The sequence below is a fragment of the Alternaria triticimaculans genome (assembly GCF_023758025.1).
Source record: "Alternaria triticimaculans strain BMP 0046 chromosome Unknown scaffold_1, whole genome shotgun sequence".
Taxonomy (NCBI): domain Eukaryota; kingdom Fungi; phylum Ascomycota; class Dothideomycetes; order Pleosporales; family Pleosporaceae; genus Alternaria; species Alternaria triticimaculans.
Window position 1 is genome coordinate 3,096,456 of NW_026055958.1, and position 27,813 is coordinate 3,124,268.

A 27,813-nucleotide genomic window follows, 5' to 3' on the forward strand; every position below is an offset into this window, starting at 1 on the left:
AAGACTGGAGGAAGTGGCAGAGGGCAATCGCAAGCTATCATAAGAACCCACCATGTCGATACCGTCCACACCGAGATGGCCTGCAGACGAAACGGGCGTGCCAGAGATAGCCGGCGACGAGTGCTTCGGAGATCTGGTAGACAAACTGTGCCAGTCAGTCGATGCATGTGAATGCGCAATTGACCAGTAGCCTAACCCGAGAGTAGGTTCTTTGAGCATAAGATCAAGCTGCCACATACCTTCGAAGATTTGCGTCGATCGCAGGAGGGCCGGGCAGTCCAGCCTCTCATCGCATACCTGTCTACCCAAGTCGACCACCCTGCCCTCGTATCCGCTCTACTGTACGTCGAGGCAACCCAGGTCGCTTTTATCAATGCCAGATGGTTGCATGCCGGAGTGGAGAGCGCTGACCATATTGAAGGGCCCTGAAGGGACATTTCTCTGCCTTGGAGGAAACCAGCGACGAGCCTGGTGTGAACGAAGCGCGAGGCTACGCATGCGAATTCGTAGCCTGGCAATTCTTGACGAACCTGAAAGAAGCCGACATCATCGAGTCTCTGCTAGTAGAACTCCCGCCGGCAACGACGCCGGCCACCTCCAACCCACCGAACGGCTACCACTCGGGCGAGAACGAACGCGACACCACACATGCCGACGAGCGGTCGCCTTTGCTTCCCGTATCCAACACCGATTACTTCAGCCGCGGCGACTCTCCCAGATCTCGCTTCGGATCGCTGATGTCACAATGCGAGAATCTCAGTGCATTGGAGCTTGCGACTGTATCTGGTGCGAAGAAGTTCCTGTCCCAGAGACCAGTCCAGAAAATCATAAATGGCTTGTGGAAAGGCGACATCGTATTCTGGGAGACCCTCAGTCTACACTCAGAGAAGAAGCCCAAAAAGTACAACCGAAAGCAGGCCGATCCCTTCTCCAGGCTACGCGTTCCGTTGTACTTGAAGATTTTCGAGACACTCTTTTTTGCGGCATTCTTAGGGCTGTACTACGCAGTTCTAGTGCAGCGAAACAACGCCCGAGTAACCATTCCCGAGATACTGCTCTACGTGTGGATTGCCAGCTTCGCGTACGATGAATTTTCGGATTGGTTAGACGCAGGGCAAAGCTCGTTCTATGCCTCGGACTTTTGGTAGGCATGCGTTTCTCATCGCCATTTTGATGGAGGCTAACGTCTTTAGGTGGACCTGGGACATCAGTATCGTCGTCGTGGGCTTTGTCTTCTGCATTATGAGGATTGTTGGTCTGACTACAGCCAACGCTACCACCATCGATCTTGCCTATGACGTACTCGGACTAGAGGCTCTCTTCCTCGTGCCGCGTATCTTCTCTCTCTTGAGTCTCAATCGATATTTTGGCACCCTTATTCCGTGTCTCAAAGAAATGACCAAGGATTTCATCAAATTCCTGTCACTGGTAGTCATCCTGTACCTGGGTAAGGCGTCCGACGCTTTAGTAGCTGCAGCCAATGCTCACCGATATAAAGGGTTTCTAACTACTTTCGTACTGCTGGCTAGAGATAGTAGATTCAATGCGAAGCAGATGGCAAGTTGTCTATCGGGGTCACCGACGTGCCAACTGCTGACTCGTGCAACGTAGAGTTGGATCCTGATCAAGGTCTTCTTCGGGTAATGGTTAACATCACGCCACTGTTGCTATACCAGCTAATGCCTTCTCAGCTCTAGCTACCTAGGTTTCGGTGAGTCAAGCCTCAGGCAACGGCCAAGCGAAGGCATACACCGATTCTTGTCCACCAGTACTGACGACAGCTGCCTGCAGATGTCGCCGAAGAGATGTATGCACTCCTCCGATCAACAGTGCCAATGGCTTGCTAATGCCTGCATAGCTCGCCGTTCTTCGGACCTCCTGTGATGGTACGAGTCTGACTATTTGGAATGCATCGCATCGCGGTCTGCTGATCACACACTAGCTTGTTTTCGTCACTTTGACAAACATCTTGTTGATTACAAGCCTCATATCGCTTTTGAGCAACTCGTTGAGTAAGGTAATGGGTTTTTCCATTGGTCCTCACTGCTTTGCAACCTCAAATCGCATGCATGTCTGTGCATGCCAAGCGCAAAACAACGGTTAACTCCCGACTGGACCGCCTCATCTCCATTGCAGTCTCCCCAGAGTGCATTCGCATTGGGGTTAGCACTTGACTTTTTCCGGTTGGTCTTACGGGGGTGTGATACAGCCCGATTGGGACTGCAACAGGAGATTTCTCGCAGGCACTGACTGCCCTGACCCCATGAACAACCGGCTATAGCTTATCATCTCTGGTTATATTACTTTCCAAAGGATCGATATTGACGGTGGACAGGTTCTCGATCATGCGCGAGATGAATATTTGTTCATGTACGTCGGCATGATCCAAGGCAACTTTCTTCAGGCACTGACGATGCAGCTATTCCGTATACGTGCTCGAAGCATCCAGCTCAAATCGATTGACATACTTTCTGCCTCCACTGGTAAGTATGTTGTTCAGTGCTATTATTATGGGGAGGTTAAAAGCGGGCATTAAGCGCCGGGTCGTTCAACGCCCAATCGACACAGCCTCTATGGCTATCGTGGAAGACGCGCTCAGAACCAACCAGTCAAAGCTTCGTGGCCGGCTCGTGAAGGAAGCATCGTCGGCGGATGCTCTGCCGTTGTCACGTCACTGACAAGCCTTGTTCTGGCGCTCAGGCTCTCTCGACTCAAGGCCGCTGTGAATCCCTGCGAACCCACAACGCAGCGGTATCCACAGCCGTGCTCAACTTTGCAAGGCTGACCGGCTTCCAGAATCTCATTCCGCTAGTCATTCGACCGTTGCGGCTCGTCATCCCCTCCGAGCGACTCAGGAGCGTCCGGATCGTCTTGCTCAAGGCCACGCATCTACCTCTTGTATTTGCAATCTGGGCTTACGAGCAGCTGACCGATACCCGTAATCTCGATGTGAAAGCGACATCTTTCAGCGGACCGCAGACACCAACCCCACCAAAAAAGGCTCTTCGGTTGCCGGTCAACTCTCCACGCCTATTGATGGCGGAAGCACCAAACTCATTTGCGAGGAAGCCCCAGAAGCCCCAGGCACGAGCAGGGTCTACAGAAACCGATGCTCCATTGAAGGCACTAGTCCTTAAGCTTTCAACGCAAGTTGAAGAACTTACTGCGATGGTGTCGCAGCTCCAGCAGCAGCGCGAAGCGAGCACATCGGTCGCTTGATGGCCGGCGCTTGCAGCCGCGGACATATAGGTACATTTTGCTAAGGATGAGCACTGCAAATCCGGTTAAAATTCAAGTTGATCTGATCTGTCTATCCCAAGAGCTACTCAAACAAGCGCGTATGGAGTTGAGGTGTTGGTGTCTCACTTTGGTAACGGCATTGGGGTGACACATGAATGAACGATCAACGTCAGATACAGACGGGACATCCTTTGCCAGACTGGCCAGTTTCATGGGGATGCACATCGAGCAAGGGTACAACCGCCCTCTCCTCTTGCGCCTCAAAGTCCGGTCGGCGCAAGGATGCCTGTGTTCGGCCCGCTAAGGCCTAGCTACCCGGCTGTCTGGTTCACTTGCACATACCCCGGTCTCGAGCTGCATCCACCGCCCCCCTGCCACTCTTTCATAGCCCCATGAAGCTAACAGGCGCCTGCCGCGTAGGCGGCTCGAGCTTTCTGTTCATGCTGCCCTGTCTAGCATAATTTCAGAATCTGCCTAACACTCAAGAGCCCACTGTTTAACGTAGGCTCCGAGAACGCACTGGCGCAGTATACAAATCAATTCCATCTTGGAGTTAGTCACGCACTGCATCGTACAGATATAACTCGTCCCGGAACGCCCTGCAGTTGGCATCCTCATCCAGCTTCTACCACATCATTTCTATCTTTGCCTGTCTTCATTCCTCGCCAACCTACTTGACTTCAAAGACTTGTGGACTACGTTCATCCCTTTGAGATTCTTTCATCATGTACTCGTACGCGGACCAGCCCACGCCACCTTTCAACTCGCCTTACCAACAACACACATCTCAACCAGGCTCCCTGCTTGAGTCACCCTATCCTTCACCAAGACAACAAGAGCCGCGGCCCAGCTACCCACATGGTCTTGGTTTATATCCAGTCCACCCTTCAATGCCGAACACTCTCCCTTCATCGTCTCCCCCACAATCGGAAGGCTGGGTTAGCGCTCAGTATCCCAACGGCACCTCGGCAGAGGCCACTGCAGATCCCTATCTGTCAGGAGCTTTCGATCACCCAGTCCCCCATTCGCCAGTACCGTGGAGTTCCGCCCAGGACACACCTCCTACATCCCCAGACGTGTACAGTCAACGCGCGATGTCTGCTGCTTATTCGCACGATGGCTCAGAGCCGGACTCTTACTCTAGTATCAAGTTAGAGGGCCCGACATGGAACCCAGCAGCTCGCATCCAGTTTGGCACAGAAGTGCCAGTTACTATGGGTGGTCAGTCCTTATCAGGGCATCCACCACTCACAGTAGCTCCCGATCGGCTTAGCACACACATGTACTCCTACGAGAGTGCGTATCCATCACCAGCTATGCCTGGATACGACTCGGCGCCGGTTTACAACTACAGCAACCGTAGCCCCGTACAGGCGTCAACAGTGATCAGGACTGCCAATGCACGAGCTCGGGCTGCACGAGCTCCTCGAACTGCCGTCGCAAAACGAACACGCAACCGCAGGCACACTGATCCCGCCAATGCTGCCTACCACTGCCTGATTTGCAAAGACAGGGGTTTTGCTAGGAAATACAACCTCAACCAGCACATGCTTACACATGCGGCTGAGCGAAAGAGGCCGAATGTTTGCCCACACCCTCAGTGCGACAAACACTTTGTGCGCAAGACAGATTTGGCTCGCCACGACCAGAGTGTGCACACAGACAACAGACCTTGGAAGTGTTCAAGGTGCCCTGCAACCTTTCCTCGTAAAGACACGCTCAGCAGGTCAGTAGTAACCTAATTATATGTTCATTTCATCTTGCTAACAACTTCTAAGACACGAGGAAGATGGATGCAGTCGCCGCACCCAAGTGCATGCCGATGACGCAGCTTTCACGCGTTCGAAACTCTGATCGACGGCATAGGTTAACTCTGCATCGATCAGCGAGGACTGTCCTGTACCAGCACTTGATACATCCAGCATGGGGAGATACGTCGGAAGCAGTTCGTTCAGTCGAAGATTCCACTATGGGCTGTAGCAAATTGTATCGCTGTCTTGTTTCAAGGTTTTCTTTACATTGCGTGGGTGGAAATTTGTAACAATGGCGTTTTAGTGCACTCCAAAGAATGTGAGAGCAATAGAAAAACTGTAGCTACGTGGTAAGGTTGCCCTGCTTCATCGCATAATGGCCCCTCTTGTTTACTAGGAGAATATGATCACGCTCGTTCACACTACACCATGAAACCTCTTCAATGCACAAAACTCAAATCATGACCAGCTCCTCTAGCATGGTACCCTAGCAGTCTAGGAGGCTGGAAGGACGCCACCTAGATCGATCCAAGGAGACTGGCTGCAATAAGCCGGCACTGTCCACAACGTCTTTTCGTACGACCCACCTTAGGCGGGGATACGCCGGGGACCACTACCGCAAGCCACGAAGCGCGACCCTTGTCAGATCAAGTCTACATGGATGTGGGCTGTTTGTGAAGTGTTGCAGGTATGGTGCATGTTAAGCGCCCTCGATGTGAGCGAATTCACGCAGGCCGCATCTGACTGGCCAACGATACGCTGGGGAGGTGGCACGGTGAGATAGCTTGCGGACGGACCCACGATGCTACTAATTAGACGCAGCATGCTCTTTCGCGGGCTATATTACCTGTGATTTCAGTCGAAAACTACCCTGGGGCAGCTATAGCAACAAGGTCAGTGGACGGATGCTGCTCATGCTAAGCTGGAGCGTTTCCACCACATCACGCATCGCTGCCGACCCACATCGCAAATCAATCCCGGAACTTGTCTCTGCTCCCTGTCCGTGTACTCCAGAGACTAGTCGCGTAGCGTTGTGATGGGCGCTTAATGTTTGGCCGTGTGGCCTTGTCTTATCTGGCTCGAGCCACGTCGGCTCGTTGGTTGCAGCCCTCGAGCGCGCTAGGCCCCACACGTCACGGCCGCCAAGCTCTCTCCCACCACGATCCTCCAACGACCTCCCCAATCTGGCCGTGCTCGTTTCGACGCGTCTCTTTTCGCTTACCCTTCAACCCAGACCCGTCGCAATAACGGCGACCTTTGCTGCCTAACCCGGGATTCTGGGTCTGAGCCAGCCAGCAGCTGCACGTTGTTTTGGCCCCTAACATCCTTCCCCTCCTCCGCACTGATACAGGCGATACGATCAGCGACTTGCTCGACACGACGAACTGTGCATGACGACATCTAATCAAAGAGGAAGGGATCGTGCGACAGACGTTCTGCCCCAGGCGCCACTCAGGTGACGCTCGTCCTATGCGAGTGACAACCCTCATATGCGACGGGACGGGACCTTCACACCCCACTATGGCTAGCCATCATCGCTCGGCCTCCATGCTCCATGCCGCGGAACCAAGGGAGAAGTCACCTGTACCGGGCCGGACAGGGCCATCTCGACTGAGACATTCTGCTGCAATGCACATCAGTCGGGTCGCAGTTTGGGCCATTGCAACATCGGCATATCTTTGCAATCACCTCCACATAGACTATACAGTCTGCATGTATTGCTGGGGATTGACGGCATACCTATACGAGCATCGCTTCATCTTCCATTGGTCAACTCATCAACCCAATAACATCATGAGAAAGGCCAAGCCTGTTTCCGCGCGGTCCAACAACGGGTTGTCACTGACGAGTACCAGCCTGTTGTACCACGGCATCGAGTCTCGCCCACCGCAGTGCTCGACCATGCCTAGCCCACACAGCAACGCGGGATTTATCGCTTGAACTCAATAATTAACGACCAATTGTGCCGCGCACCCGCCGTGTTCCTGCAGTGAGCTGACCGGAAGATCCACGTGTAATCTAAGTAGTCAGCAATCTACCATGCGACCAGCCGCACCAACTTTACGGGAAGGAAGGTGCATCGGTTGGCAAGTTTGTACAACATAAAGCGAGACCCAATATGCGTGGTTGACATGGGTCATACGGAGAAGGTCACGGGGACCAAGTTCTCGAAACAATCCTACGAAGGAACGTTTCATGGCTGAGCACTGACCGACCCATGTAGCTTATTGGACGTTCGGTTGTGACAATGCCAGAAGTCCACGCAGTATATGGGTAAGAGGAACGTGGGTTGACATTGACGCTCATGACACACATTACCTGCTAGGCTGGCTGACAATCACGCCGGTGCAATCTCGCAGCCTAGTGGCAAGAAGAGATTCCGCCTCCGTGAAAGAAACCCCAGCGACGTCAAAATCCATAGTCATCCGTGTCCCTGCTTCTTGCGATACCACATAGAAGACAGCCGAATGCTGTTCGTGCAATCTGACGTTCCAAACCTTGGTACAGGTTACTGGAAAACCACACACATGGCACTGGATACATACTGGACGCAACACCACGCGGTTGCCATGCACGCACATTTCCTGGCGCCATGTTGTGCGAATCGCGTTCCTCAAAGCGCTAGACGGCGCTTCTAGGTTCCGAGTCGATCGGTAAGGCGTTAAAAAAACCTGGAGTTGCCGCGATGCTTCCGCTGCCCGCGCGAGCCGCAAAACCCCTGCTAGCGATGTCTGGTGCCGCGTCCACAGTCCGCGATAGACGCCGCCTCGCTAGAGGTGTGTGCAGTGCAGCTAAAAACAACGTCGAATGGTGGGTGTTTTCAGCCCGCACATGCGCTTCCTGTGAAGGTATGATGACATAGTTTGAAAATGAAAAGACGAACTCGGATAATCTTGCTCTCTTTCTCTACTCTTACTTTGCTTGGCTGGCCCGTCTCGTCATTTGGAAAGTGCGTGAGGTCACAGCTGGTCAGGCCCCCCCTTCCACTTCGGTCTTCAGCAAATTCTGTTCGCGCGTCGAGCAGGGGTATGGCGCTAACGGCTTCAATCGATCCGCCGGCTGCAGTGGAGCAGCTCAGGGCTTATGACAGTCTCCACCCACATACAGCGCCAGCCTGACTCTTGCAGTGGCCCTGAGTGCCGAAGCTACACAATACCCTGCAGAACCAGTGGAGCTATCAACAGGGAAGCTGTTCTCACCTTGGAAGCATGGTATTTTGCATAGGTCAGAAAATTCGGACTGCACTCTTCGGTATTAACTTGTCCACTTAATACAGGGCCCACTTTGAACATCGGTAAACCACACCTGTACCACACGATCTTTTTCGTTAGCTCAGCGTATTGTCTTCATGCTCGGGAATTGAAACGGAGAATTATATCACATATCTCCGGTATCCACTAGAAGCTCATCAGGGTTCTTCCAAGTATATGTACCAACCGTACGAATTTCCCAAGACGGTTTACTACGTTCGGGTACGGTATGCTTCTTCCCCGGCCAATGGCATCGAAGAACGCACGGACAGCGTACCAAATCAAGATGCAAGCCGAACCTTGGAACTATATGTGGTACTGTATTGCGACACTAATGTTATGCAAAACCCAGACCGAGTACCAGGAGGTAGGTACGCTTGTGATCCTACTGTAACTCTGGTGACTTGGCAGATGGCCATCCACGATCGAAGAGGAAGGCGGCGAGCTACATGCTGTTCGCAGTTAGTCCGCACATCTTGGGCGCGTGGAACACAAACTGCTCAACACCGAACAGAATTCCTCAATGTGAGGCTAAACCCTTTTCTGAGGCTTACATGCCATTTACTAGACGCAGTAGGGTTATCGAGATATGTGCAGTCTAAGTATAACTTGGTCCGACGCGAAGCGGTGTTCGAAGGGTCCGTATCACTCCAAGCGCTTGATTCATGAATACCATCACCCTCACGATGCCGGACTAAATCCTCTGGGCATGTCCGCGAATAATGTTGGCGGCATCTCCGTTCATCTTCACAATCAGCCTCGCCGGGTTCGGGGTCCATCTTCAAACAGTTAGGACGCTTGGCATACCTACGGCCTTTCCCTTGCTTCGGCACTGTGGCAGGATGCCGTCCAATATTGTAGCCCCGTGTTTTGCGACGATTGCAGAAGCAGCCTTGTCGTTGAGCCTCAAATGTCAAACAGAAATGATGGGAGATGCATATCGTCCGCGTCCCCCGGCCCCCTTTCTGCAATCTCACAACGGTGAGGCACAGCCAGATCGGTGCGGCAACTGGAAACTCCCGCAAGCGTTTGCTGTCCACAAACGGCCGATTCGCCGAGATCGTCGACTTAGTGGGCGCGAAGCTGCGCCGCCCGATCATAGCAAACGATGAACGCAAACCGAGCGCAGACAAGAACCCTCCGCGGGGGATAAGCCTGGATCTCCTCATCTCGCTTGCGGGGAAGCACAACCCTGACTTCCTGCCTGAAAATCGTACGAGCATCGAAAACACAAATGACTAGACGGCGATGTCGAGCTATGATGCTCGCAAGCTGCATTGCAGATGACAGCACATCCAGCAGACTGGTAGCGATCTCTCGGCGCTCAGACACGCTGTCACACCAATCGATACGAAATTCCGACCAACGACGCCGGCACGCGCATGTCCACGACTCCCGGCAGGATGCTTCTTGCAGGACAAATCTTACCGAGCTATACAAAGCGTTCCTTGTGGATAAAAAAATGCAGCGAAACGAAGCCGAGAGGTACGGAGACCAACACGAAAACCCTGCAGTCCAACAATCCAACTCAGGCAAGAGCAAATATGCGACAGCGGTCACACCCGGATCGACTCCGTCTTTGCAATTTGAGAAATGGCATCCTCCATCCCCCATCCTGCATATGCCCGTTGCCACAACGTGTGATGAACTGTGCCTTCTCGTGGCCATTGATTACGCGCCAGCCGCCCGCCGATCGGCATCACACCAGTGTTATCAGCAACCGCCATGCATTTAGCCCTATTTAGGCCGGTGGGATGAGACAAAAAGATGGATATTTGCATAATTCGAGCGGGATAGGTGAACGCATATTGGCCTGTCTAGGCAGGAGACATGCGAAACAGGAAAGTGACAAGTCGATTAGACTTGCTAACACTGGTCTCGAATGGCGGTAAATTTACCCTCTCAACGGTTCAGCCGTTCGCGCTTAGACGCCGCGACCTGCGACGGCCCACGGCAGACAGGCCTCAGCAAGCAAGAAGGATGCCGGCATCCGAATCTCCCATGCCTGTAGGCTGTCTGCTCCCGTGCTGGATTGTCACTGTGACCGGTCCATGTGGGTAAAGATCAATTGTGCATGGTACTCGCACTTTTCCTACTGATTGGCTCGGAGGGCGAGACGATGTGCCCTTGGCGCCTTTCGGAGTGTATTCAATCAGGGCCGAAAAAAAGAGGGGAGATGGGTCGAGAAGACTTCGTAGGATCATGAGGATGTGAAGGTAAGCTTCTGTGCCTCACGGGTGAGGCTGCTTTCTGGAAGCAGGTAAGACGCATCAGCTCTCCGCAGTGGCTGACGCAAAGTGCGACAATCCTCGAGACACTACGCCGCCGATTATCGTTACGAGCTTTACCGCACATGTCTTCAGCCCGTAACATCAGGTCAATCACTGAGGTCGTTCTTCGCGCTCCCCGAACGCCCGTGCGCCGGAAGCGCGCTTTCAGACCCCACGCCATTTGACATCAAACGTTGGGTCCCAGTATCACACCATATGACGCTTGATACTGAGGAAAACATGCTAGATACAGAAAAGTAGGTACTGCGACGCTGCCCAAGTCGACCATCAGCCACCATCGACGAGACATCAGCCGCTGGTTGGGCCACCGGCAGTATACAGTCGGTCGCCACCACAGTCAGGGTGATCCTTTGGTCTCAGCCGTATATGTGCGACCCAACGACGTGGTAAATAGGCCAAGGTGAGCCCATGGTTGATACTCCCACTGTATGTACAAAGCGAGTCAGTAAGCCACCATCCGCGTCGCGAGTCTGTGTCGGCGCAAAACTAAGGTGACTAGCGGACGGCTGGTAGTGCCATGACGTGAAGCTCGTCTCTTATTCCCTGATCAAGCTCTCAGACAGCATCGAAGAGCTCGCCCATGTGTATAGGACTTTGGGAGGAGCTAAGGAGTAGGCAGGTAGTAGCTTGATTCGCTTCTTCTTCCCCAAAAGACATAGATTGTGCGGTGAAACCACATAACCACCTACGTATCTCGTTCCTTGTACATGGGGTTTCCTAGCTTTACGCAGGAGCCTGCTTCTGGTACGATGTGCTTCTGTCATGCAGACAAGAGCCTTGGAAGTATCCAGCTGGTTAGACTACTGCACTGACTGCATAGCAAGATTAGAATGTAACACGCGAGTTCGTGACAAGCGAAAGGCCAGAGTGACCGAGACCAGCCATCACTGCGAGAGCATGCTTCACCGCCTGAATCTCAATCTTTGATGACGGTGAGGTAGCTTTTCGAACGACCAGGGCCTGCACAGTGGCGGCCCGGTACAAGCGAGACGTCTTGCGGCTTCCAATCACAACACCCCAGGCTCCTTGCAGCTGTACAGTGAAGGACCATTCCGTGATGATACACTATATCTTTCATGCATACCGTGTTACACCACAGTCTAGACACGATTATAGCATGCCTTGCAGATACCAATAGATGTTTCGTTGGTCATGGAAACCTTGACTTCAGGTACTGGCAGGCATATCTCATGGCCAAGTGACTCTACCTCATCACATACACCTCCGCTTGGTATTGGGCAGAAGCTGAGTTATTGCCAGGCAGCAGGAGTCAGTGACGATGCTCACCGGAATATCTTGAGGCATTTGCGAAACTTCTGCTAGCGGCTGGGATCCTAAGGCCAGAATATCGTCTGGGAGACGCCTGCCCACCCAAACTTTACTTCGATGGAGGGCGCATGAGTTCAGGCATCGATATTGTTAGGAGCGCTCGTCTTGCTTCGCCTGCATTCATCGTTGGTATCTTGAAGTGGCCCCGGGGGTGTGGACATCTAAGCCCCAGCACTGACGCTCGATGGGTTTCGCTCATCGCATGAACAATTAGAAAGAGTTCGATATGGAACTGTCATGATGGTATTGACGTCTGTCGTTCTAAATATAATACATATTCATCTACATATCGTACCTGCGCAAGCACCGAGATGCAGTGTTGAGGCGGTGCAGCACTGCCCTGCCTGTGCCGCATGCACGTCAACTACTACGCCGTATTATACTGCCGTGTTAATCGTCATTCGTGAATTGTTCGTCCTCTCTTCTTCACCTATCGCTTCTGCCAGTCGCCAATCTTTTGTTGGGTGCTCAGATGAAGTCTCCATCACCAAAGCCACCGAATGGATTTGGCGGTCGTCCACCTGCTCCGCCAAAGCCACCAGGCCCTCCAAAGCCGCCCCCGCCTGGGAACATGGGACCTCGTCCTCTGTCCTCTCTCAGTGGATCGCCTGGTCCTAGAGGGTCATAACGCGCACCCGGAGGCGCTCTGGGATCATATCCACCCTGTCCGCCCTGACCGCGGAACAACGGATCATCGAAGGTGGGATGCATCCCGCCGCCGCCAAAACCGCCAGGTCGTGGCATTCCTCCTGCTAGGTGTGGTCGGAGGGGGTCATTGGGTCCGAGACCTTGCGGATATAGGTCGTCGTGACCGATATTGATGGGGTTGTTACCGGGCATGCGACCGGGCTGTCTGTTCATGCCCAACTCGTCGTCAAAGCCGGGTATGGGTTCTGGTAGGTGCCGCCCCGAGCCTGGCTGTGCGGCGAGAGGATCGTTGAAAGGGTATGGTCGTGCGGGCTCTGGTTCAGTGGGTGGCTGCCGTGGGTTTGCAGGTCCCCCTCGTTGTGGTTCTTGCCGATCCGCTGTAGGGGTGCGCTCGCGGTCGGTGTTGCCCCCCTCGTAGCCTGGCTTGTTCAGCCCGGGTGCCAGCTTCTGGATGACAGATATCTTGAGGAGCGAGCCGAGGTCGTTCAGCCTGCCTGGTGAGATGAACAGCTCTTGCACCTTCTCCGACACCTGCTCCGTTGATGTGTCTTCAGACACACTGAATGGTAATTGTGATTCGGATATGTAGTCCTTGGTCGTGACTTCGAAATGTGTGGTCTTGTCATCGCCGAGCGCGAGAGCGTATACGACAGCTTTGCCTCCCAACCTATTGACCTTGACGAGGTACTCCATGGCTGATTGCGCGTGGGCGTATCTGAAAGCGTATGAGGATGACGCATTCCATTCTTTCGGTAGCGACTCTGGGTTTTCGGCGTCTGCGTGCGCTTCTATAAGTTCCCGAGTTATGACGTGTAGAGGTGAGGGTGAATGAGATGGGTGCTTACCTATGCGCTCGTCTTCGCCCAGCCCGATCAGGCGGAAGCCAACAGCAAGCATGCCGGCGTGTACTGCTAGTGCGACGGCTTCGGTGCCATTCTTGAGCTGTGAGGATTCGCCTTTTGGTAGCGACGTTGCCATGAACAGCGCGAGCGAACCCGAGCTTAGCGGGTTGCCCGTTGTATTCTGGTGTACCATCTTTACGGATTCCCGGTGCGTTGTGGTCGTTGAAGTTTCGCCGAGTAGATGAGGGGATTTATGGACGTGGTTACAGCTCGTGTGTGTTTTATAGAAGCGTAGTGGTGTTGAAGAAGTTCCAAGGTTGATGGAAATAAATGTACTATGGTTGCAGTTCAGGCAGCGGCCAATGACGCGTGGGCGGGGCACGGGAGCGCGCTAGAGCAATGCACGATATCTGTTCATGCACGATGCAAGCGCCAGATTCGATAAACTCTCTACTGTACTACTTGCATGACATCACTGTTGAAATCAAAGTTTCCGCAAAAAGCAAGTAATATTGCCGAGCCATGGGATGCTCAGTATGCACCTATGCGTAAATCAAGACTATCGTGCTACTCCAAAGGCATGTGCGCCAACCCGTGGGGAATAATGTGGGACCAAATACGCCAGAGGCAATGCAAGAAGAAGAATAAGAGGCTTAAAGGAAAGTGCATCGGGCCATGTGGTGGGATATCTATTCCGGCAAATCCTGTGAGTTGCTTGCTGCGAGTTCGTTCGGTTCAAGAAGGCTGCAGTCAACGTTAGCAGGTATCAAAAGGCAGTACACGGACGGACAACATACGAGTACTGTTTGTACAGTGTACCCTCGCCTCCCTTCTCCAAGTCCACGTTGAACACATAGTAGTTGCCTTCACTGGTAACTACCATAATCTGAGGACCGTTGTTGTTCAGCGCTACCACATTCCTAACAGGTCCCGTGGAAGAGCTTGTCGGAGAGCGTGGTATCTTGACCCACGCAAAGTCGCGCGAGGGCTCCCAGATCTCTGCTACAGCGCTGGGTAAATATCCGCCGACGGTAGCGGCGAAGGACTTTCCAACGGTCTGCGATGTGCGTCGAATCAAACTTCCAAAAGTGGGATTGATGGGTTTCCGCTCCGGAGTCGATACATCTGCTGTGCTGGCACCGAATTCATCCGCCGTCTCTTGGCTCGTTCGACTTCCGCTACGTGCATGGGACGCGCCTATGGGCTTGCTAGGCCCAGAAGAAACGCTATTACTCCTGCTGTTGGGCGCTCCTAAGCGGAAAATGTGGACAGTCTCGGTCGCCGACGACACACTAAGCAAGGTCGATGTCGAGTTGAAAGACATGCTGTATATCCTGGCCGGGATGGAGCCTCTCCGGAACTGGTACAGCTTCTGCGCATCGGGTATGGAGAAGACGCGGATGATGGTGCCCTTTTCCGATGCCGTCGCCAGCAGGGTACCATCGCTGTTTAGCGCAATGCAAGAGAGAGGAGAGTTGTGCGCCTCAATCACGTTGACTGCCTCCATCTTTGTAGCATCGTATATAAGGACTTCTCCGCTTGTGGGTGCGATGTGATCGGCTTTGGGCGGCGCGTGCGAAGGCGGCTGGAAGGTAGCGGGTGCGGCTTTGGTGGGCAGCGGATACACGAGGTAGTTGTTCTCGGACGATGCTGAGAGGGCGCATATCGCTATGCCAGTCAGTATCTGTTAAGTGCTGCTTCTTGCGACGTACCATTGGGATTAGGCGACGTCTTCTCCGTCTTGAGCATCTGCAGGTTGCTTATATCGTAGATGTAGAGTTCCGACTCGAGCACGACGACGATGCGTTTCCTGTTCATGCGCATGGCGAGAATGGCTGTCCGGAATGTCATCTCACATATGGTCGAGTGCCTCTTGTGCTTGTCAGCGCGTGCCTGGCCAGAGTCGCCTGTCCGACGAACCTTGGTGTTTTGTATGCGCAGCACGCGTGGCGACAGGGTGAGGGCTACCAGCGACGTGGAGAAGAGCATCTCAAGGCTGGAGACATCTCCCTCGCGCGACTCGGACTGCTTGTTGAACGGGTCGGTGGTGTATATGCGATAGCCATTGGGCGTGCCTATGCGAATAAGTCAGTACATGTTCTGCAGCTGGCTGGCATAGCGCATACCGACGCCTAGATGGCTGTGGTCCTGGTTGAAGGTTACGAAATTCATCGCTGCAGTCTGGCGTTGCCTGCGTGGTTTCGGGTGCTGCGAGGGCTGGGGACTATCCGCGTGATAGCTCGGTGCAGCTGTTGGCCGCCGTTCGCGGGAGTCCAAGCCCTACAAGCGGGTGCGCAAAGGTAATCGCAGGCCCGAGCGATTGCGATGCCGATAGCGATGCGTGTATACGCCGGTGCAAGTGATAGAAAAAGATAGCCTGCGCCTGATCGTAGGTTGCAGCTACCGCCGTCTGACGATGGTTCACGCGCCCATGCAGGGATCCCGACGTCAGCTTAGCCCCGCGTAGTGGCTGGTGCTCCAAAAATCATTCCTCTCCCAAGACCATGGCCACACCATCGTGAAGACCAGAACATGGCGAAAGACGCCAAGATGCGCTCCAAGAATGCTGCTGCAAAGCGCAAGGGTAACCAGAAATCCCTGCGCGAGAGAAGAGATGTGGATATCATGAACGTGAGGTCCCCAGCCTCTTCCGCCCATGAATCCTCGTAGCGACTGGACTGATATTAAAGTCAGACGAATGACAGCAGCATTGTGTCCAAGAGAAGCGTCTCGAAACTCTATCTCAGCAATGAGCCTGACTTCTATGAGCCTTTTGTACCAAAGTTCGTTCGACGCAGTATGTCACTTCGATACCACTTGCATGTGAGACATGGACTGATGCCCTTCAGATCCGTTGATCAATCGCGGGTATTGGCTACGAATGCATGCTGTTGAACAAGTAGTCCGCCGGTTTCTGGAAGAAGAGAATGGAAAGCCCAAGATTGTGGTGAACCTAGGATGTGGATAGTGAGTAAGACATCCGTCGTCGCGACTCTAAACACAGTGAGAAGCTACTAAGTCCGGAAAGTGATCCCTTGCCTTTCCAGTTTTGGCACAGGTATCCGGCCCTCACGCAATCATCTACATTCGTCGACGTCGACTATCCACAATTGATGCAACGCAAGAGAGATACCATGCTTAGCAATGGTCTTCTTCGAGACGCCTTGCTCAGGACCAAACTCCGTCAGTCCGAACAGCCTGTATATCTTCGTAGCGACAGCTACATGGCTCTGGGATGCGATCTGAAAGACCTTGCCACACTCGAACGACTTCTGCGGGCCGAGTTCGATGTCCCCTCGTCTTCAATCCTGTTCGTCGCCGAAGTGTCTGTGACCTACATGCCGCTAAAGGACTCTGATGCTCTCATACAGTGGGCTAGTACTATCGAAGACGGTATGCAGATTCGTCAACCCCTGCTCATGAGTTATGCTAACATCTGTAGCTCGCTTCTGCATACTAGGTATTCATTCCTTCGTGTGTATGTACCAGTTCGCTTATACTGACTCCATACTGCATAGAACAGTACCTTCCGCAGGGCCCAGCTCATCCCTTTGCCAAGACAATGCTGTCTCACTTCGACAAGCTACAAGCATCAATCAACGCGGTTAAGTTGCATTCATCACTAAACCAGCAAGCCGCTCGTTTCCGTAATGCAGGATGGCCCACAATAACCATGGCCCGCAATCTGTGGGATCTATGGTCTGATGATGGCTTTACCCCTCCCACCCTTAGACGCGGGCTGAATGCAGTGGAGCCGTTTGACGAGTGGGAAGAGTTTGCGCTCTTTGGGGGTCATTACTTCCTACTCGTCGCTTCAAATGCAGAGCAAGGTAGACCGACCGAGTTAGCCTATGGCGAGGCAACAGCCACCACAGGGTGCAGGAAAGCCGCTGATGCGGGAAGTATTACCCTTCACACCTTGAAATTATCGGGTGGTGGTGCCGTGACGCCACGTCGTTTCACAGCAGCTTTCGCTTTCGACAAGGACTCGGTGGCCTTCCACGGAGGTCAAGGGACGCAAGCCCGTCTCGCCGATATGGACACATTGACGCGGGAGGATCCCAACGGGGATCGTACCATCCAGCCTTGTGGCTTGCTACCTGCTGCCCGCGTATGCCATACTATCACATCAATGCGCAACGGTGAAGCGTTGTTGGTCGGAGGCCGCGGATCGCCCACCCAGGCTTATGCAGATTGCTGGCTCTTCAATCAGGGAGCTTGGGCCAGAGTGGACGACCTGGTGCCAGCCCGGTACCGTCATTCTGCTGTTGCTGTTGTATTAGGAAGTGGGGAATCACGGATCCATGGCGTCTTTGTCTTTGGTGGCAAAGCCAGTGACGGCACAGTACTCGATGCCGAACACTACTGTGCCTTATGGACTGCCAACGGCGGATGGAACAGCATTCCCGTCGACGGACCGCGCCCGTCTGCACGCTTCGCCGCCGCGATGTCCACGATCGATTTTGCTCAAGATTGGGGGTTGCTGACAGGTGGACAAGACGAGAGCGGCGTGGTTGTACAAGACGCGGTGTGGGAGTGGTCCATTTCCGCCACACCAACACCTAGGCTCAACTTTAAGGACCGCGCCAATGACGTTCGCAGCAGCTTGGAGAACTCTGCATACGCGCGTATAGGTGCCAGTCTAGTTCCCTGGAACGATTCTCTGCTGTTGATTGGAGGTGTTTCAAAGAAGCATATCCACTCTCTATCAGACGACTTCCTGCTCTTAACATGCAAGGACACGACCATCGAGGTGGAGCATCCCAGTATGCAGGCCTTGCCGCCAACGACATGGCCTTTGCTAGTGGGTGTAGGGGCCGTTTCAACCTCTCGAGGCGAGATTGTGCTTGCAGGAGGAGGGGCGGTCTGTTTCTCAATGGGAAGTTATTGGAATGAAGACCCGATCGTCATCCTTCCTGACAATGCGCAAGGGGCCAAGTCGTGGCGTCGCGCTGTGCCGAGTCAGATCAGCGGCACAGCAGGCACAGAAGGCACAGCAGGCACAGCACAAGCGAACACGACAGAAACGGGACCCAAAGGTCGGCGACAGAAGGGTGGTGTGGAGAAGAGACCTACTACTACTGCACGTACTACCGAGATCGCAAGGGTGCAGATTCAGTCGTCAGATGACTTTGCGAAGCTGGCGGCTACGTCAAAACCGGCCATCATCGAAGGCCTCGATATCGGCCCGTGCACAGACCTATGGACACTTGACTACCTGAAAGCAAAGCTTGGCCCCAAAAGAGACCTTGTCATCCATGAATGCACATCAGATCGTATGACGTTCAAGGACAAAAACTTCTCATACGTCAAGAAATCAGTGGCAGATTTCCTAGACGGTATCGCAGCAGGGTCTCACGAATATCTTCGTGCTGTATCTTCAAGCCAGCCAAACAAGCTGCCTACCAAACTCGAAGATGACTTCCCGACTATATCCGATGACTTCCGCGTACCAGACGTGTGCAATCTAGTCAAGGAAAACTACCACAGCTCACCCCTTCGCATCTCAGGGCCCGTGACCTTATGGCTCCACTACGATGTTCTATCCAACATCCTGTGTCAAGTACGCGGTTCAAAAACTCTATTTCTCTACCCACCTACCGATGTTTCTCTATTAGGCTTCCCTCCCGGGGGCTCGTCTTCCAATATTGATGTCCTGACGTCGAAAGACCAAAGGCTTCGGCGCACTCATCCGCACATTGCTTTACTCAAGCCTGGTGATGTCTTATTCATACCACCCATGTGGAGCCATACAGCTACGCCGGAAGATGGCGTGAGCGTGGCAGTCAATGTGTTCTGGAAGGGCTTGGAGAGAGGATACGCGGCAGGGAAAGACGTCTATGGTAACAGAGACCTACAGGCGTATGAGAACGGCAGGAGAGATGTAGAGAAGATTGTGAGAGCATTCAAGGATCTACCAGTCGACGTCTCCAAGTTTTATCTGGAGAGGCTGGCTGGTGAGATTCTGGAGCGGTCGGACAAGCTTGGAGAGAAGAGGAAGGAAATCGTGAAGGAGGACCAACAGTAGATGGTAAATATGCTTTGACTCAAAGACGATGATGTCCAAATCTAGTGCTTTTCATTCCACACTTCATTCCATCGTCCCGCATCTAGCTCCACAGGCCCATCAAATCGACCAAACCTCGGTGGACCTGTGCCTGGTTCAGGTAGGCAAATCCACTCTCGTATACACCCAGGTACTTCATGCTTACTATGGCTAACACACAGTAGAGCCTGATGCTCTTGCAATCCTGGTACCACGACCTCACCGTCCCATCTCACCGGTTTCAAGCCACTGTCGGAGGATACAAGCTCCATACCCTGACCGCGACTAAGAAACAGAAGACACTTGTCGCGAACGAGGTCATCCATGCCACTGAACGCCTCGTCCAGGATGACTATATCAGGATTCCGAATCGTGGCGCGAAGGAAGAGGAGTACCCGTTGAGCGGAGAACGATACCTCACCGAACAGAGTGTCAGATGCCCACTCCAGACTCACACTTCCGTCACCACTGAAGCCAGGCCTAAGTTCAGCTTCAAACCATCTCAAGCAAGCTTCGACTCTCTTCCTCGCTTCATCATCTAGTCTTGGCTTTGTAATTGGTGTGTCCGCCCATGCACTCTCCAACACCGTTCTCACTCTGAGTCTCTTCGGAAACAGGGCATGGACTTCCGGGCTCGCATGGCCCATTCGTGTCTGGATTTCAAATATGGTGATACCCCGGACACCGGGTTCGGGCAGACGCGAGCGTTGGAAGAGTTTGACTGGCGCCGAGTACGTCTGTGGGTGGTCCGATGTTACAAGTGAGAGGAGTGTGGTTTTGCCAGAACCGTTGGCACCGCTAAATGTAGGCATATAAAGTTAGTGCATTTCTCACGCCCCTTTCGCTCATGAAGGTACTTACAAGATACCCCATCGTTGGTTGCGATGGACATTCCAGTGAAGCCCAGATTGAGATGAGCCGTTGACGTCTTGTTGCCAATCTCCCAAGACGGAGTTCTGGCCGTAGGCTATCCGTACTCCTTGCATTTCGACGATAGCTTCACCAATCTCGGGAATAGAATCGTCGGTACTTCGGTAGCCATCGCGGCTCAGTATTGGCGCATCAGCTGGTCTTGCGGAGTTTTCTCGTCCACTTTCGGGTCCCGGTTCGCCTGTTTCTACGCCGGTGGAACTCCACTTGTAGTCCTCAGCGCTTTCAGTTTGCCCATTTGTCTGTGAATGACCTAATACCTCCTCCTTCAGCCCCATCTTTTCGACCTTTCCATCCTCTCCCGCGTACACGAGATGGGTAACCCATTCTGGTATTTCATCCTGCGGTCTCAGACTGAGAACAATGCGAGGTGCGTTAGCTTCAGCCAGCCGGTGCAAGACCTTGGAGATATGCCTTGTAACGATGGGATCAAGTCCAACTACCACTCTGTTAACTTAATCCGCTAAAACATGTCATAGTAGTGCATGTGTGGAATCAAGACTCACTGAATGGTGCATCCAAACAAAGCATCTCAGGCCTACTCAACAACGCTTTCGCAATCCTCGCCCGTCTACTCTGCCCATTGCTCAGCATGCTGACTGGTTTGTCAATGAATCTCTCCAGTTCTAAATCACGCATAACCCGCGTCATATCCTCTTCATCCACACTCTTTGCCTTTAGTTCCTCTTCTCCAGGGTTCATCGTTACGATACCGGTCAGATACCTTTGAACAGTGAAGTCCGTATCTTCTCTCAGAGACTCATACCGTGCTGATAGATAGGCGCCACCGAAAGCTTTCCGTTCAACGTCGAAGCCCACATACTCAATGGCTCGCTCGGGGAAGCGGAGGCGTGGTCTTTCCTCGGCGATGGCTGGAGTGAGGAGGTAAGGAAAAGACCGCGCTGTTGGGGGAAAACAAAGTAGTTGGCCGCGAAGTATTTGTAGAAATGCGGTGCGGATGTCGGAAGACGGGCTCAAAATCGCCCAATGCTGATTTGGTGTCGAGAAAGAGGGTAGAGATAGCGTCAGGTCCGGGAACAGTGGGGGATTTGAAGACGCGTTATTGTCCTTTGAAGAAGGGTGCTGGCGGTAGAATGTGCCATTGGCGATTTTGACGATAGGCGGCGAGGAATAGAGTCTACGTGAAGTATGTAGGCTTGCGCATCGCGTGGCTGCAAAGAACAGCGCTTGCGTTCTGCGCATGTCGAGAGATGGGTGTTGTTGCGCTCATGTTGGTGGATATTTGGTCTGGATTGGGTGGTGTTTGCCGCAGCGGAAAAGTGTCCGTGTCCGCGACAAAATAGAATGACGTCGCGCGCGGTCGCTGTCTGCCGAGGTACGTGATAGCTGAGGGTCCGCATCGTTATTGCGACGGATAGAGAGTTGGCTGAGTCGCTGTCGCGCGAGCAACCTGACATGATCTCTAGTCTGCAGCCTTCGAGGCCAAAGGTTCGCCGCTTTCCATCATACCTCTGTAACGCTTGCTGACATGAAGTAGCCTCTCCAGCAGTCCTCAGCACCCTCATACGCGCACCAACAACGACGCGCTGGCCACGCGCCATCCCAGGCCCCTCAGCAGTCTACGACACAACACTCCGGCTCGCCTTTGAATCCTGCAAGACCGCGATCCCAAATCGAAGCCATGCCACCTTTCGGTCCCCCGCAAACACCAGCCACCTTCTTTACACCCGTGTACGACAGCGCGATACGGCATCCAGTCTTCTTCACTCAGAACCTGAAGAAGCCGCCGTTCCCTATACCACAGGTCGCTAGTCAGGGTTACAGTCCGGTTGCGAGTGGATACGTAATGGAGCAAAGGAGGGCAGAAGTGACAGGGAAGACGAAATTATGATCTTGACGATGCGAGCATCTACGGCGTTAAGGAGTATAAGCGGACCGTGTTGGGTTATGTCAAATCAACGAGAAACATGCAAATGCTAGAGAAATAGCACGAGCTCTGTCAAGTCAGCCCTCCGGCTGGCCGGGCATATGAGATCGACTGAGACACTCGCTGTTTTGATTGCTTTACCCATATATTGCTTGTCTCGTTCTAGTAATGGATGCTACGTATTGTAGCGGGTATCTACAGTGGCGAACGCTTCACAAATGTCCCTATCTATGTCCGAATCTTTTCCTGTCGAGGCATGGCATCCATGCAAAATCCTTGAGGTGCCCGTGTACCTCTGATGATACAAAAGCTTCCTCCTCTTCATGTATCCGCACCTCTACAGGCTCTGCCGACCTACGAGATTGCTGGGCAACAGTGCCGTTGTGATGACGCAGCCCAACGTCACACCTCCAGCTAGGTACAATACGCTATTGATATCTCTTCCAGCACCATCCCCTGCGTATAGATGCTGCGCGATGAGCGGGCTGACGATACCAAATAACCTGCCCCAGAAACTCGCAATACCGCAAGCTGTTCCTCGGATGGGTGCTGGGAAGGCCTCTGGTGTCCAGCCATATAGGACGGAATTGAACATGGACTGGAAGAAGTATTCCATGACGTTGAAACCGATGTTCGAAGCCGCAGAGTTAACACTGCTAAACAGGAAGATCGAAATGCCCATCAATGCAGACGAAACTACCATCGTCCATTTGCGACCAACCCGCGATGCGCGGTAAGATAAGGTGCCAAGAACAACGCCGAGGACTCCCGGAAGGTAGATGAAGATGTAAGAGCGGTAGGTGTAGCGGAGAGAAAGGTCCAGAGCGCCATTCTTCACAGCCAGGATTTGTGGGAGGTAAGTGCCTTCGTTGTAGGTCAACATATGTTCATCGAGCGAGATAGGTGTGAAACTCACCAGCAACGGTAAAACCCCAGTAATCGCATATGTACGTCAACCATACCAAAAGCGTTAACCTTGTCATCTGAAAGCTCGAGAATAGAAGCTTGAAGCGATCTCCTTCCAGTTTGAGTTTCTCAGTCCATGTAGATTTGAGCTGCTTGACACCACCTCCAAGCATAGGTCCATGACTTCGGTCTGAATCGAACTCGTGCTCTAGGGATACAAGATCCTCCAGAACGAGGTCGCATTTCGATCCGTTGTATTGAGCTATGGTGTGCAGTACCTCGATTGCTTCGGCATCCTTGCCACGGTATATGAGGAACTTCGGCGATTCCTGGAAGGTGAAAATGACCGATCGTGAGACGAAGACGAGTATGGTGATTCCCCCTAGCGTAAAGAGGAGATACCTCCATCCCATGTTATCCTCTCTTGAACAACACTGTTCCCCTGTAGCAACAGCACTACAGGCAGGCAACGCTCGATCTCCTTCCGAAAAGTTTGGACTGCAAGACCAATTTGGGATGAATCCGTAGGCGAGGACGGAACAGATGACAACACCAATGGGCTGGAAGATCGATAATAGCGGAAGGAGATAACGCTTGCTCTGTGGTGTGGCTTCCAGGGTAATTGTAGTGTCAATGGGAATGTTGCCTCCGACACCAAACCCAGTAAATGCTGTAAGAACCAAGATGGCGTTGTAAGTGCTCGGGGCGCCGATGCATGTTCCAAATACACATGCGATGAAGACTGTCAGATTGAAAGAGACCTTTCTCCCGATCAAGTCTACGAGGACTCCCCACACAAATGCACCGGCTGTGAGTCCGATGGAAAAGGCAGTGGACAACTTTCCAGTCTGATCAGCACCAAAGCCAAGTTCCTGTTGGATTGGCGATAGAACGAGACCGAAGGCTTGTGCCCACATCAAATCGATCATGTAACCGAACCCGCAAAGCGCCCAAATCGACCACTGGTACCGCCCCATTCCCATGAGATCAATCTCGCGGTTGATGAGCATGCATTTCTTCTCGTACAAAGAGATACCCTCATCTCCAATTTCCTCGGCCAAAGATCGTGAACGCTCCGGGTCGTCAGATACATTGTGGCCAACTGGCTTCTCTTTGTCCTCGGCCAGCAACTTTCCATCTCTTGTAATATCGCCTTCGGTGGGAGTCGTGCTATCGTTTGTGGAATAATTGCGAGAAGAAGATGCGATAACCTCGCCAGCGCTCAAAAGCGCGTCGCTCTCGCCTGCCCCAGAGCTTCGACGCGACATTGTTGAATTGTTTTCTGAATACTCGAAAGATGACAGAATGTTGAGAGATCCTTCTTCGGCGCTTACCCCTCTTGTGTGTGTGCCATGGGCTTTACATGGGCGGCACCATACTCCGCCGCGGGGAGAGGCTAGGATACGTTGGGCAGTAGTTAAGCGACGCCTGATAAGCCATTTGATTGCGCCGGTGTAGCTTCGGTGTCAGAAGTGTCAAAGGAGCAGTATCCATGGCATTGCGTGCAGACGTTGAGTGTCGGGTGCTAACGCTATGGGGTGTAGACAAGGCAGATCTTGCTGTTCAACACACCTCGTCGTTAGGAAAGTGCAACGGACACGACTGCCGCTCTGTATCAATCCCGCGGAACATTGAATTGTTCAGAGCAGAAACGTTTCACAATTCAGGCCATTCCACATAACCGGAGCATCTTCCGAAAAAAGGCCGTTTCCGTCCTGGAGCAACAACAATGGTGAAGGCTTACGGTTCAGGCCGCGCAGTCGTGTGATGCGCGAAGGGATAGCCCTGATAACAAATTGATGTAAGTAATCATGAAGATACTCGCGCGTACATGTCCAATTTTTCTCTCCATGACTTTGTCGTTCACGCAGCCCGTTGTTGTAAGCATACCTAGGTCAGCTCCTATGCGGTTACGTGATTGATGCACGTTGATAGCGTGGCGAGTCGGCAGCATGGGATTTCAAAAACGCATGCTCTTGTATGCTCCAAATTGTGTCAACAACGGCATCGTTCGAATAACGTGCAACCATAGATAGCCATGCGCGAAGATGTGAGTCCCCATGACCCAGGTTGGGTGGGGATGTGCAGGCTGACACCTCGGCTTCCCCAGTTGGGCGAAGCAACACATGCAGCAGATCGCGATCCGAAATTCGACTCGAATGGACCCAAGTCTGAACGGTGAACGAAAGTGGGTAAAGTTGGAAGGGAGGTGTTCCAGCTTGGAAGCAGACGTTGAGTCAAGCGCAGGTGTCTTCGTCGAGGCCGCCTCCAGCTGGAAGGGTCTCGCCCCACTTTTCCGTGCAGTCGCCAAGGCCGGCGCGGTGGATCTGTGCGCCGAGATACTGGAACTTTTTTTGCAAGGCACGTCCAAAGACCAGAACTGCATATAACAATTTTCGCCTCATCTGTTTGCAATGGCTCCCCGAAGAAAGCGCCAGCGTCTCTCGCTCGATGGAGCAGAAGCCGTCACAGCAACCGCCGACGCCGAGCAACCGTCCAATTCTTCTGCAGCGGCGCCCAAAGAAGCTGCGCGCCGACAACTCTTCGTTCGCGGACTTGCGCCCACCGTTACGACCGAAGACCTTACCGAATACTTCTCCGAATCGTACCCAATCAAGAACGCGCTCGTTGTTCTGGACAAGGAGACTAGGGAATCGAAAAGCTACGGTTTCGTAACATTCGCCGACGTCGAAGATGCGCAAAGAGCGAAAGAGGAGCTGAACAATACGGAGATCAAGGGCAAGAAGATCAAAGTCGACTTTGCCGAGGCGAGACAACGTGAAGGCGAAGAGAAGAGGCCGAGGGCTGGTGACAGGGCCAAGGCGGAGCGCGAGCAGCAGATCAAGGATGCGCAAACGCCAAAGTTGATCATTCGCAATCTGCCATGGACCATCAAGACGCCGGACGATCTACAGAAGTTGTTCAGAAGCTATGGCAAAGTCAACTTTGTCAATCTGCCCAAGAAGCCCAATGGTGAATTGAGAGGTTTCGGTTTCGTCTCGCTACGTGGGAAGAAGAACGCGGAAAGGGCGATACAAGAGCTGAACGGCAAGGAGGTCGATGAAAGACCCATCGCTGTGGATTGGGCTGTGGACCGGGAAACATGGCAGAGCCTGCAAAAGACTGAACAGGTGGGAGATGATGCCAAACCAGACGGAGAAGACGAAGATGAAGATATGGAAGACGCCGAGGATTCTGCTGCCAGCTCCGATGACGATGACGACGACGAAGCGGACGACAGCGACGACGACGAAGACGATAGCAACACCGACTACGAGGACATATCAGAGGATGACGAAGATGGCGGAGTGGAGCTTGAACAAGAGGACAACCGACCGAAGCGTGAGGAATACACTCTCTTCGTGCGCAATGTGCCTTTCACAGTTGACGACGAACGTCTCAAAGAGCACTTCCAGCAATTCGGTGGCGTCCGATTTGCCCGTGTCGTGGTCGACCGCGAGACCGAACGACCGAAAGGCACAGGATTCGTCTCATTCTTTGCAGAAGAAGACATGATCAACTGCCTTAAAGGTGTCCCACGTGTCAAGCTACAAAAGAAGAACCTCGACAAGAAGGACGGCTCCACCATCACTGTCACACACTCTGTTCTCGAAGACGAAGACGCCGACCCAACAGGCAAATACACCATCGACGGTCGCATCCTACAAATCTCACGCGCAGTTGACAAGAATGAAGCTACGCGTCTGACAGCGGAAGGTGCTGCTTCGCGCTTTAGCCGAGACAAAGACAAGCGTCGCCTCTACCTTCTCTCCGAAGGAACTATTGCCTCCAATTCGCCACTCTACCAGAAGCTCTCGCCCTCTGAAATCAAGATGCGCGAAGAGAGCGCAACAATGCGCCGTAAGCAAATCCAGGAGAACCCATCGCTCCATTTATCTCTCACTCGTCTCTCCATACGCAACATTCCTCGCAGCATCACATCCAAGGATCTGAAACAGCTTGCTCGTAGCGCCGTCGTTGGTTTTGCTGCCGATGTCAAGGAGGGTAAGCGACAAAAGCTCAATAAAGAGGAAGTCATTCGTGGCGGTCAAGAGATGCTCGTCGCAGAGAAGATGCGTAAGAAGAAGGGCAAGGGTATTGTCAAGCAAGCCAAGGTTGTCTTTGAGACGCCCGCTGGTAGCAAAGTTTCTGAGGACACCGGTGCTGGAAGAAGCAGAGGATATGGATTCATCGAGTACTACACACATCGAAATGCGCTCATGGGTCTTCGATGGCTCAATGGCCACGCCGTGGACTACAAGATCAAGTCTGGTCCCACGCCAAAGAGCAAAAAGGCCGCTCAAGAAGCACTCGCAGACAAGCGGAAACGTCTCATTGTCGAATTTGCCATCGAAAACGCCAATGTTGTCAACAGGCGCTCAGACCGCGAGGAGAAGGCCAGAGAACCACCAAATTCGAAGGCTGATGGCGAGGCTGACAGTGATGATGCCGAGCCGGGTGCGACCAAAGGCAAGAAGCGCAAGCGTGATTCTAGCGCTGCGGGTCAGAAGGCGGGCAAGGGTAAGGACAGCGGCAAGGGAAAGCAGGGTACGGGTGCTGCGGAAGCTGGCGCGGATGCCGGTGCAGTAAAGGGCAAAGACGGAAAGCTGGCGCAGCGGACAAGAATCATCGCGAAAAAGAGACAAGCGCGGAAGGCGAGAAAGGCTGGTAAAGCGTGATCGTACTAAACC

The 27,813-nt window shown here is 53.1% G+C and overlaps 7 protein-coding genes across 7 annotated transcripts; 3 read left to right on the forward strand and 4 right to left on the reverse strand.

Moving 5' to 3' along the window:
* Positions 1 to 52: 52 nt before the first annotated feature.
* Positions 53 to 3,219, forward strand: J4E78_001027 (uncharacterized protein; the record flags this gene model as incomplete). Its single annotated transcript, XM_049361688.1, has 9 exons — positions 53 to 153; positions 207 to 341; positions 422 to 1,144; positions 1,194 to 1,447; positions 1,792 to 1,807; positions 1,859 to 1,886; positions 2,336 to 2,370; positions 2,420 to 2,483; positions 2,797 to 3,219. The coding sequence occupies 9 exons, from the start codon at positions 53 to 55 to the stop codon at positions 3,217 to 3,219; spliced, it is 1,779 nt and encodes a 592-aa protein (XP_049226971.1).
* Positions 3,220 to 12,330: 9,111 nt separating this feature from the next.
* Positions 12,331 to 13,545, reverse strand: J4E78_001028 (uncharacterized protein; the record flags this gene model as incomplete). The annotated part of the gene is made up of 2 exons (XM_049361689.1): positions 12,331 to 13,298; positions 13,356 to 13,545. 2 exons carry the CDS (start codon positions 13,543 to 13,545, stop codon positions 12,331 to 12,333), a joined length of 1,158 nt encoding a protein of 385 aa, XP_049226972.1.
* Positions 13,546 to 14,041: 496 nt separating this feature from the next.
* On the reverse strand, positions 14,042 to 15,524 carry ATG18 (autophagy protein; the record flags this gene model as incomplete). Its single annotated transcript, XM_049361690.1, has 4 exons — positions 14,042 to 14,096; positions 14,150 to 15,020; positions 15,065 to 15,427; positions 15,479 to 15,524. 4 exons carry the CDS (start codon positions 15,522 to 15,524, stop codon positions 14,042 to 14,044), a joined length of 1,335 nt encoding a protein of 444 aa, XP_049226973.1.
* Positions 15,525 to 15,884: 360 nt separating this feature from the next.
* J4E78_001030 (uncharacterized protein) lies at positions 15,885 to 19,380 on the forward strand (the record flags this gene model as incomplete). Its single annotated transcript, XM_049361691.1, has 6 exons — positions 15,885 to 15,983; positions 16,047 to 16,149; positions 16,202 to 16,319; positions 16,381 to 16,745; positions 16,795 to 16,812; positions 16,871 to 19,380. 6 exons carry the CDS (start codon positions 15,885 to 15,887, stop codon positions 19,378 to 19,380), a joined length of 3,213 nt encoding a protein of 1,070 aa, XP_049226974.1.
* Positions 19,381 to 19,421: 41 nt separating this feature from the next.
* J4E78_001031 (uncharacterized protein) lies at positions 19,422 to 21,531 on the reverse strand (the record flags this gene model as incomplete). The annotated part of the gene is made up of 3 exons (XM_049361692.1): positions 19,422 to 20,196; positions 20,260 to 20,767; positions 20,835 to 21,531. The coding sequence occupies 3 exons, from the start codon at positions 21,529 to 21,531 to the stop codon at positions 19,422 to 19,424; spliced, it is 1,980 nt and encodes a 659-aa protein (XP_049226975.1).
* Positions 21,532 to 22,553: 1,022 nt separating this feature from the next.
* On the reverse strand, positions 22,554 to 24,390 carry J4E78_001032 (uncharacterized protein; the record flags this gene model as incomplete). Its single annotated transcript, XM_049361693.1, has 2 exons — positions 22,554 to 23,080; positions 23,133 to 24,390. 2 exons carry the CDS (start codon positions 24,388 to 24,390, stop codon positions 22,554 to 22,556), a joined length of 1,785 nt encoding a protein of 594 aa, XP_049226976.1.
* Positions 24,391 to 25,536: 1,146 nt separating this feature from the next.
* J4E78_001033 (uncharacterized protein) lies at positions 25,537 to 27,801 on the forward strand (the record flags this gene model as incomplete). Its single annotated transcript, XM_049361694.1, has 1 exon — positions 25,537 to 27,801. The coding sequence occupies one exon, from the start codon at positions 25,537 to 25,539 to the stop codon at positions 27,799 to 27,801; it is 2,265 nt and encodes a 754-aa protein (XP_049226977.1).
* Between the last annotated feature and the right edge of the window lie 12 nt (positions 27,802 to 27,813).